An 11274-nucleotide genomic window follows, 5' to 3' on the forward strand; every position below is an offset into this window, starting at 1 on the left:
TTTCGACTTATCGATTCAGGTGCAGGTTTTGGGAAAACTTAGAGTTTATGTTTTTTGTGCATGTGAGGTACAAGGAAAAGAATTCATCTGGTTGCTTCTTTGAGAGGATGTTCATCTGCTAGTAGAAGCGTTGGAGTTGATTATATTCGGGGCCAGATGAGAGTAGATGACTCTCAATAGAGGTTCTAATGGGTTCAAGGATGGAGTTGATTAAAATACACACATGAACATTGCACAAACAAGGCATACTGCCAACTAGGAAAGAGAAAAGGACCCCCTTCTACGCCACAGAGTCCGGAACCCAATTGTGGTTTTTTTGGACTCAAAATACATAAATAGGTGGGGAAAAAGATGACATTTTTATATATAGTGCCAAAATACTTGGCGCTATACATTAACGTTAACTGTGCCGTTAATGTATAGCGCCCAGTATTTTGGCACTATACTGAAAAAGCTGACACGCCCACGTATAGCGCCAAAATACTCGGCGCTATACCCCTTTTTAAAAATCGAACCGTCTTCTTCATCGTCGTTCTAGTTCTTCTTCCTCAATATTTTACTCCTTCTTCTTCTTGGTCCCCCACTCCCATACCCGCTGCTCCACTATTTTTAAAAAGAAATTTTTTATGGGTCCCCCGTCACATAATAGGTGATTTTTTTTTTGTGTCCATTTCGCATGTGTGGGTGGGAATGTATTTACCCACTTTCCACATACATGTCTTTTTCTTGGTCGCACGCAACATCCAATTATATGGCCAAAACCACCTGCAGCAAACAACCTTGTATATCATCGGACTTGACTCTCATACCTGCATCTCACGACACTCTTTTACGTTGTGCATTTTACAAGCCCTGCTTAAGCGCGCTTTATCAGGAAAAAGCATCCCCTTTGCAAGCACCGTTGGTCTAGACTCATCCCACATTGCTGTCCGGATTTCATCAAAATCCCTTGTGAGAGCTTCCACATCCGGCACGGTTGGCAAGTTATCAATGTAAGGAATCTCCCTTGAATGAAACGACACTTCCGACTCGTACACTCTTTGTCTAGGGGGGTCTCTCTTCAAATCAGGTCCTTCCTCCTCATCCTCCTCATCCTGCTTATCACCATCCTCACGAGGAAAGGGTGTCTCGTCTCCGGATTCATCGGCATTATTATCGTAATCACTGTTCTGTTCCTCACTCTGTGCATCTGCCAGATCTCGATATAATACGTCATTTTCGGTCAATTGAGTGAGTACGGGTGGTTCAACTTGCTCGTTTTTACTGCACAACCAACAAAAATATAAGTTACTGAATTAATAAATGCTTTCCATATGGCTATATCACTTCATTTACAAGTCTTAATGTGATGAAATTCCATGATGGACATTTTCAATTAGGTGATGACTACCGGATGGGCCACTTGTAAAATTCATATCCGCCCGGTACCCCCTATTAAATATATGAGCGTTAATACAAATTCAATACGCCAAAAATATACATAACTAACACAAATGAAAATTGAAGTTTACCACTCGTCTTGTGAATTATGGAAAGCAGGGTATAAATTATTTTCTTGCTGCTCATTCGCCGACAGTGATAAGTTTAAATCAAGGAAAACGCTTTCATCCGGAACCTGTCCGGCAAAAACTACTCCAAAATAACCACCCGATGACTGGGGGTTATCTTTACTACGCACAACCTCGTTTTTTTGGAACGTCTTCGACCTTCACATACATCTCCAACATTGTGATTACAATAAATTCCCAGCATTCGTTCAAAGTCCTCAGAAAATCACTTAAAGTTTCATCATCGTCGATTTTAAACTCCGAGTAAAAAGCAACCCTTTGCGGAGTGACGGAATACGGATATCTTCCGGTTACTTTAAGTATCACTGAACGTTTCCTCACACTCATTTTTTTGCATAACAACGATATCAATTTATCGTACTCCATTGTAAGTGGCAATTTAACATGACACTGAGCAGGTAAACTGTAGCCCACAGAGTTATTCTCCATCACAACCTTACCCCCCCCAATATAATGAAACTCTTATTCTACGCTCTTAAGACATAATGAAAAAATGCTGGAGAATTTAACAACAATAAACGTTTCAACAAGAGTTAAAATTTTTTTTGAATGAATTTTTATACAATCATAACCTCTTTATATAGGAAATGGCTAGCCGGGATTTTTTTTTATATATAGCGCCCAAAAAGTGGGCACTATACGCTTTTGAATATTGAAGTCAGGAATTATTGGTGGGGCCAGGAAAAAGGAGTATAGAGCCAAATACTAGACGCTATATCTGCGTGTGTCAGCTTTTTATATATAGCGTCGAGTATTTTGGCGCTATACCTGGGCGTATCAGCTTTTTCAGTATATTGCCAAAATATTGGGCGCTATACATTAATGACACAATTAACGTTAATGTATAGCGCCAAATATTTTGGCACTATATATAAAAATGTCATCTTTTTTATTCCATCTATTTATGTATTTTGAGTCCAAAAGAACTACAATTGGGTCCGGACCCTACCCACATAACCACCAGGCTGTCATCTGTGTCTCCTTTTATCACTTCACCTTAACAAAACGAGGCACTTTTGCTCACTCAAAACCCTAGCTCAACCCTTTCTTGCCTCCACTTTCCTTTCCATCAGCAAACCCAATTTTCGCTTCGGTAAGTTTCCTCTTCTTCTAATTCCCCCCTCCCTTTCATTTTTTCAATCATTCATTCATTCATTTGCTCTTCTGAATTCGTTTTTCTCCATATTCCTTTTTCAGCAGAAATTCTGTAACTGTATTTATAGGCCTGTTTGGTAACTATGTCGGACGACGAGAGAGAAGAGAGAGAATTGGATCTCACCAGTCCTGAGGTCGTCACCAAGTACAAGAGCGCCGCTGAAATCGTTAACAGTTAATCTCCTTAATTTCTCCCTATTTTTTTAATTTAAATTTTTGTTGTACTTTTTGAGTGTTTATTTTGATGTTTATATGCCTTTTGAGATACCCCTTTTGATTTTCCGATTGAAAGTTTAATCGTTTGTGTCATTTGATAGCTGAAAGTCCCTTGGTGTTTACTCCCTCTGATTGTCTTAGAACAGCGTTCTAACCATCTAATTTTTGTTGTACAACCCAACATAAATTTCCTTAACTTCTTATTGTGAAATAAAATCTATTATTTAGAAATTTCCTTTATCAAAAGTTTATGTAAATCACATAAAAGTGCAGAAAATCACAATGGTTTAGAATGTTTGTTTAAAGAGTCATTGAAAAACATGAGATAATTTAAATGAAGTTACGTGGACAGTGAGGATTTATATGGCCAACCACACTCTGAACCGTAGTTGTTGTTGCTGTTGTTGTAGTATTTGAAAAGCTGAAGTCAAAGAAACAGCTACTCCATTCCCCGATTCCTTATAGTGTCATGGTATAAGTACTAAGTTTTGTTATTTTGGTTTTAATTGTGCAGAGGCTTTGCAATTGGTGTTGTCCGAATGCAAGCCAAAAGCAAAGATAGTTGATCTTTGTGAAAAAGGGGATGCCTTTATCAAAGAGTATGCACTTCTTGAGCTTTCTATGCTTTCAGCACATTCAATTTCCTTGTATCTCAGTAATAATGATGACTCTTTCGCGGTGCAGGCAAACTGGAAATATGTACAAGAATGTGAAGAAGAAAATTGAGAGAGGTGTTGCATTTCCAACGTGTATTTCAGTTAACAACACTGTGTGTCATTTCTCTCCATTGTCTAGCGATGAGACAGTACTGGAAGAAGGTGATATATTGAAGATGTAAGTAATAGTTTACATCACTTTAAGTTGATTTCATTGTTTATCATGGCTTTGAGAGCTAGTTTAGGGGAAAAGAAGAATTTCTTTCAGCATGAGCTGCCCATGAATTCTGGCCTTGAGTGCTGACAGTAGGAACTTTAAGTCATATAAATAAGTTGGTTTTTTCCAGGTCAAATTCTGACTTTAGGGATTAACTATTCAATAAGCGAAAGAGTTGCTTTAGCCTTGTTTGATTGTAATGTGAATGAGTTAACTGTTTGTATGAGTAACATGTAGTTCTTTTTTGTTGCAGTGATATGGGATGTCATATTGATGGATTTATTGCTGTAGTTGGACATACACATGTTCTTCACGAAGGACCAGTTACTGGTAGAGCTGCTGATGTCATTGCAGCTGCTAATACAGCCGCTGAAGTTGCTTTGAGGCTTGTGAGACCAGGAAAGAAGGTAATGGTTATTGGAGCCAGCATGAGTATCAATGGGTTTAATTGTTAGTTGCTGCATTCTGAGTACAACCTCGTCTTAAAGCTTATCCTATTAGAGAAGGGTTACTTTATTCATATATTTAGATTCTCAACCATTGATCTACTTGAAAGTATAATATCTTCCAAGTGCTGCACAGTGCGAAGGGGAGGTACAGACATTTACCCTTTGCCATTGAAAAGGATATCTCAACCTGTAAGAATAATGCGCCAAGATGGTTCCCAGAAGCCGATTTTCATAGTAATCATTTCTGTTTGTAGAATGATTGATAAGGAAAAGATTTTGGCAAGATTCTATTTTCTTCACTATTGATAAGAAGAGGCTCCTTTTACATCCTCGTTATGTTCTCTAGGTCAATTTTCCAATCAAAATCTTCTCTACCAATATCAGTATCGAATCCAGTTAACTAGTTTTCTGTTACTATCTTCTTCTTTTTTTCCTGTAAGTTACTTATCTGTTATATAATAGCTTTAAGTTATTTTTAAAATGAAAATTGTTTATTTCGAGATAACAGATCAGTATGGCTTGTTTCCACTCCTTGTAGTTTTTTTGTTTGGTTGTTTCCCGTTGGCTATTACTCTTCGAGTGCTTCAGTTTGCTCAAGCAATTTGTCTCGGTGGATAGTGTCATTCAAGTTTCTATATGGCGGTAGTGATCTGGTGATGGTGGACATGGTATCTATTCAATCTTTACTTCTCTTTCTTGAAGAACGCTCAGCTGCATCTTGCTCAGCTATTGTGATGGTTCTTGCCTTTGCCTATATGAAGAGAAACTATAAGTCCTCTTTTTTTTTTAATTGGTAACTACAACTCCTTTTTTGTGTGACTACTTGTTACATCCTTAGTTTGGTGGGTCTTTTATAAGAAACAAAGGACTTTTTAGTGCCTCATTTTTTCAGTTGAGAGGAACCTCAGATAATACAGTTTGGTGGTCAAGCATTTCCAGATGCTTTGCTGCTTTTTTTCTTTCATGACAATTAAACTTTCATTCTCTTAACCCTAGGGAGTAGGGAGGTGGATTTGATATTTGAATATGACCATGAAGATGTTATGGGTCCTAAAGATCAGTAACATGGTTTCTAGTTCTTGATGTGTACCTCAGTTACTAGTCTGACTTGCATGAGATCCACTTATCTCAATTTGATGTTGGAAAGCAGATCTCTTCTTACTTTTATGTAATGCCCGACTTGTAGATCATTTTAGGTTGTGTTGAATAAAGGTAGTACTATGTTTTATGAGAGTGAACTTTTATTTTATTAGGTATTTTTCTATTTAGTTTTTAATCCTCAGGCTACTGTGAGGTAAGACTTCCTTTGGTCTCATTTGACTGTTACGAATATGTAGACAAGCTAGAAGTAGGTGTTTAGGATATAGGTCAGTAAAGTCTTCATGCATGAAGGTGGCAGTATGCTCTTTGTCTTATATTTTCCTTTTCTCTAGCAGTATCTTCCATCCAATAGTTCTTTTACTGCTCCTAACCATCCTTCAGAGCAATAAATGTTTGGGTTCCTCGTGCATTGTTTTTTTTGCTAAGTGCCTTGGACATTGCAGAACTCGGATGTAACAGAAGCTATTCAGAAAGTTGCTGCTGCCTATGACTGCAACATTGTTGAGGGTGTCTTGAGCCATCAAATGAAGCAATTTGTTATTGATGGAAACAAAGTTGTATTGAGTGTGACCAATCCTGAAACAAGAGTAGATGAAGCAGAATTCGAGGAGAATGAGGTTTACTCCATTGATATTGTGACAAGCACTGGTGAAGGAAAGGTATGGACATGTGATGCATGACATCTGATTTTTTTTTAATTTTAAAAAGATGATTTTTCATATGAATCTCACAGTTTACTTTCACGGCCTTCTAAAAATTTGCAGCCAAAATTGTTGGATGAGAAACAAACAACTATCTACAAGAGAGCCGTGGACAAGAGCTATAACCTGAAGATGAAAGCCTCAAGGTTTATCTTCAGCGAAATCAGTCAGAAGTTCCCTATCATGCCATTTACCGCAAGGTCCAATGATTTTCCCAATTTCGATTCTGCTGTAGTAATGTAGAAGTTTCATGATCATGATGATGTCTGGTTACACTTATCAAAGAAAATGCTGTTTAGTTACTCTTATTTTACTTGAACAGGGATTTGGAGGAGAAGAGGGCTCGTCTGGGCCTAGTTGAGTGTGTTAACCATGAGCTTCTGCAGCCATATCCTGTTCTACATGAGAAACCTGGTTGGTACTATTTTAGCTGTGTTGTTTTCATGATACATTCCTATGCTGAAGCAGCATCATTTTGTACAGTATTCGAATTTAAGGTAGTGTCCCTCGTTTGTTTTTATCGTCGTTGTTGGTTGCTGTGCAGGTGATTTGGTTGCTCACATTAAATTCACAGTGCTGTTAATGCCTAATGGGTCGGATAGGGTTACATCTCATGCTCTCCAGGAGCTGAAGCCTGCAAAGACGATAGAGAATGAACCCGAAATCAAAGCCTGGCTTGCCCTTCCCGTTAAGACCAAGAAGAAAGGCGGTGGGAAGAAAAAGAAAGGTAATTCAAAATGCGTTAGCAAAATACAGTAACGGAATCTCAATGTCTCTTAAGTTAAACAAGCATATTATTGAAATTGTAGAACAATATTTTAACAGTCTAACGAGTAATTTTTTGAATTCTGATGATATCTTACCTTGCATGAGCAGGGAAAAAAGGTGACAAGACAGAAGACTCATCTCAAGCAGAGCCAACTGAAGGATAGTGAAATGGCTCCAAATCTTGATAAATATCAATTTTGAGGTGCTTGATCGATCAACTTCACTGAAACTATTTGGTTCACTCCGTTGGTCGGCGCTTTCAGCTGCCTTTGTTCTTCCTTTGGGGCTTTGCTATACAAGGGACAGACAGTTATTGTCCTCTTGTACTGTCATGTTAAGTTACTCAGTTTTCCAATGCTATTCAACATGCTCTCATATCTGTCTTAAATCGTCATAAGACTTATTTTTCCCGTCTCAATTTGAAGTTAGATGGCAATTTTGTTTCTGATATTGATAAATATGGTCTGTCTCCACTAAAATCAAACATGAACGGAAGCTATTGTACAGCTGGGGATGAGAACATAGGGGTACGACAAGTAGATGTAGGTTCTTATGGGAGTCTCACCAAATTGTTTAAGCTATAATTTAGAAATTTAGGCTTTGTTTTGACGAGCTAGGATGGCTTAGAAATTTCAGTTGAATTGGTAAGGGCGGAAGTCTAGCGAGAACGTAAAGGCTGAAGCCAAAATACCCAAAAAAAGGTACTCCTATAATACAGGAAGTTGACTCAGAAATCTCTAACTTAGGAACTCCGAAAATCCCAAATCTATTCTTTATTCTTCATTGGCTTCTATTCATTCCAAAGCGGACATGTATAAGATCGGTTTAACAAAATTGATTGCATAAAGTAGATTGAATAGGTTTTTTTTTAATTGTAACTAGTTTTAACTAAACATAAAACTTGTCCGGATGATAAAGAATGGTGATGTCATAATCCTTCAGTAACTCAAGCATCTACGCTTCCTGAAATTGAGATCTCTTTGCTTGAAAAAATGTTGTAAGCTGCGATGATCAATATAAACCTCACATGACACCCCATACAGATAATGCCTCCAGATCTTAAGAGCATGAACAATCGCGGCTAACTCTAGGTCGTGCACATGCTCATTCTTCTCATGAATCTTCAGCTGACGTGAATCATATGTAATAACTCGCCCCGCCTGCATCAATACACAACCCAAGCCAACGCGTGAAGCGTCACAATACACCGTATACATCCCCGAACCAGAAGGGAACACTAGAATCGGTGTTGTAGTCAAAGTTGTCTTGAGCTTCTGAAAGCTCGCCTCACAATCATCGGACCAATGGAATGGAGCACCCTTCTGGGTCAATCTAGTCAAAGGTATTGCAATGGATGAAAAAGCCCTGCACAAACCGACAATAATAACATGCTAACCCTAGGAAACTCCTGATCTCAGTCACCGAAGTGGGATGTGGCCAACTCTGAACTGCCTCAATCTTCTTGGGATCCACCTTAATACCCTTGCCTGATATAACATTCCCCAAGAATGCCAGAGACTCTAGACAAAACTCACACTTGGAGAACTTAACATACAACTTATGTTACCTCAAGGTCTGAAGCACCGCTCTCAAATGCTACTCGTGCTCCCACAAGCTACGTGAGTAGATCAAAATGTCATCAATGAAGACAATGATGAACGAATCAATCTAAGGCCTGAACATCCTGTTCATCAAATCCATAAACGCCGTCGGGGCGTTAGTCAAGCCGAAAGATATCACCAGAAACTCATAATGGCCATATCCAGTACGGAAGGCAGTCTTCAGGACATCCGAGTTCGAACCTTCAACTGATGATACCACGATCTCAAATCGATCTTAGAGAACACCCTAGCACCCTACAACTGGTCAAATAAATCATCAATGCGCGGCAATGAGTACTTGTTCTTGATGATGACTTCGTTCAACTAGTGGTAATTAATGCATATCCGCACAGTCCCATCTTTCTTCTTCACAAATAACACTGGTACACCCCAAGGTGATACAATTGGTCTCACAAACCCCTTTGCTAACAACTCCTCAAGCTGCTCCTTCAACTCCTTCGGAGCCATGCGGTACAGTGGGATAGATATAGGCTGGGTACTTAGAGCCAAATCAATACAGAAATCAATATCACGATCTAGTGACATGCCTGGAAGGTCAGAAGGAAACACATCAGCGAATTCCTGGACTACTAGCACTGAATCAATCGTCGGAGACTCTGCTGTAGTATCCCGAACATAAGCTAGATAAGCTAAACAATCCTTCTCGACCATGTGTCGAGCCTTCAAAAAAGAGTTTACCCGACTAGATGTACTAACAGAGGAATCCTTCCACTCCAATCTCGACAACTCTGGCATCGCCAAAGTACCAGTCTTGGCATGGCAATCAAGGATGGTGTGGTATGGAGACAACCAGTCCATGCCTAGGATGACCTCAAAGTTGGTCATATCAAGTAATAGGAGGTCCGATCTAGTCTCGTAACCATAGAATGTGACCACACATGACCGATAAATCTGATCCACAACCACAGAATTGCCCACATGTGTGGACACATAAATATGAGTACCCAAGGATTCACGAGGAATATCCAGTAAATGAGCAAACAGAGATGATGCATATTAATAGGTAGACCCTGGATTACCGCAAATAGAAATAATAACTGTGATCACGACATTTGAGGCCAATGCATCTGGTCTGGCCAGAAAAGCATAGAATTTGGCTGGCCTTCGCCTAACTGAGTAATAGATGGCTGACCTTCCCTTGCCTGGCCTCCACCTCTAGGACGACCCCTACCAGCCTGCCCTCCACCTCTGGGCGGTCGGACAGCCGGTGCTGAAATCACGGGCTGCTGACCTTGTTGCACTGCCTTGCCCCGAAGCCTGGGGCAGAATCTCCTCATGTGACCGAGATCTCTGCACTCGAAACAGCCCCTTGGTGCGGTGATCTGATGCCCTGATGTCTGACCTTGATGTCCAGTAGACCCACTGAAGAAGCCTGAATAGCCGGTGGGCGGAATGAACTCTTTGGCATGGCACTAAAATAGGAGCTGGAAGAACCCTGGTGGCCTAAGTACCCACTGGAAGAACCCTGAATGGCTGGTGGGCGATAATAACTCTCTGGTATGGCACTGAAATAGAGTCGCAACGGAGCACCCCGAGGAGGTGGTGGTGCTGAATATGGGGTCCTGCTAAGGTGACCCCTCCTAAACTAACCTCTGCCCGCAGCCGGGGCACCTCTAAACTCTCTAGAGAAACGGACCCTCTTGTCCTGCTGCATCTGCTCTCTACCTCTCTGACGGTAGCCCTCAATCCTCCGAGCAATCTCCACTACCATCTTATAAGAAGTGCACATCTCAACCTCTTAGGCCATTTAGGCCCTAATACCGGAGTGCAACCCTGCAACAAACCTCCGCACTCTCTCTACATCAGTAGGAAGTATCATAAGTGCATGGCGGGACAACTCAGAAAACCTCGCATCATAATCGGTTAATGCTGTATTGTGGTCCTAGCCTAGCTCGGGACAGACCCAGGCCCGCGAGCCCACATGGGCTTTCGGCTAAACAGGCTGGCCCGTATGGTTTGGGCCCAAGTGGTCCTAGGAGCCTACTGTGGGCCGGTCCAGCATGGAGAAACCGCGAGCCCGGGACCAGTTGGCGGGCCTAGGCCAGTTCAACCAGGCCTAACGGGCCCAACGACTATTTTTCATTTTTTTTAAAAAAATTGGCCAATGGTTGGAAGTTTAAAAACTAGTCGTTGGCCTGCCAATTTAGCCTTTTGACTTTTTAAGAAATAGCCATATCCCCCAAACTTTGTTTTAATCCCAAACCTTTTATAATTACACCTTTTCTTTATTCTCAACTATAAATACCCCCTCATTCTTTCATTTTTACTCACAAAATCATCAATATCTCTCGATCTCTCTCTAATTTTCTTCTATAATTGCTTAATTTATTATTGCAATTTGTGAAAAATTGTGAAGTTGGTGAATTGAAGTATTCAAGTCTTTAACAATATACAATTTTTAAGAAGTTGTTCGTCAATTCGGTAAACTCGTTCCAACTCTTAAGTTTTAATATTATAGTTTTGTTTGTTTTAGTTTGTATAATTATAATTAATATGGCCTTTTCTTTGAAAAAAATATTTGGTTGTAAGGGAAAATCTAAAATTGGTGAATCTAGTGGCCAAGCTACTACTCCTCCGCCGGCTCCCCGACCCAGACCTGTTACCCATCCTTCTCCACATGTTATTCTTTATAGTGATAACCCTTGTTTTCAATTTACCGATAGTCAATTTTACCATGATGGTCAACAATTAAATAATTAATATATGAATGCTCTTTATGGTAATCCAACTATCGATGGAAATGATGAGGAAAATGATGATTTAGATGAAATGCAACTGAATTTAGATGATACACCTACTAGTCCTGTTATTAACCCAACTA

General features: G+C 40.0%; 1 protein-coding gene across 3 annotated transcripts; it reads left to right on the forward strand.

The window, feature by feature from the left end:
• The first annotated feature begins 2523 nt into the window (after positions 1-2523).
• LOC107815326 (ERBB-3 BINDING PROTEIN 1) lies at positions 2524-7206 on the forward strand. Of its 3 annotated transcripts, none has more exons than XM_016640889.2 (10): positions 2524-2661; positions 2769-2897; positions 3454-3538; positions 3624-3773; positions 4066-4219; positions 5806-6021; positions 6127-6263; positions 6386-6477; positions 6608-6790; positions 6940-7206. In XM_016640889.2, exons 2-10 carry the CDS (start codon positions 2807-2809, stop codon positions 6993-6995), a joined length of 1164 nt encoding a protein of 387 aa, XP_016496375.1. In that variant the 5' UTR covers positions 2524-2661; positions 2769-2806; the 3' UTR covers positions 6996-7206. The 3 variants fall into 3 exon arrangements, with proteins under 3 accessions (XP_016496375.1, XP_016496374.1, XP_016496376.1); XM_016640888.2 differs by having other exon boundaries at positions 2527-2661; positions 2766-2897; XM_016640890.2 differs by having other exon boundaries at positions 2538-2661; positions 2792-2897.
• The last annotated feature ends 4068 nt before the right edge of the window (positions 7207-11274 follow it).

Source organism: Nicotiana tabacum, chromosome 8 (assembly GCF_000715075.1).
Source record: "Nicotiana tabacum cultivar K326 chromosome 8, ASM71507v2, whole genome shotgun sequence".
NCBI lineage: Eukaryota > Viridiplantae > Streptophyta > Magnoliopsida > Solanales > Solanaceae > Nicotiana > Nicotiana tabacum.

Excerpts from the sequence above, each read along its gene's own strand:
- LOC107815326 (XM_016640889.2), top strand. The coding sequence starts at position 2,807 with ATGTCGGACGACGAGAGAGAAGAGAGAGAATTGGATCTCACCAGTCCT. Across the intron at positions 3,774-4,065 it reads GAAGGTGATATATTGAAGAT|TGATATGGGATGTCATATTG; the intron begins GTAAGTAATAGT and ends TTTTTGTTGCAG. Across the intron at positions 6,022-6,126 it reads CAAGCACTGGTGAAGGAAAG|CCAAAATTGTTGGATGAGAA; the intron begins GTATGGACATGT and ends AAAAATTTGCAG.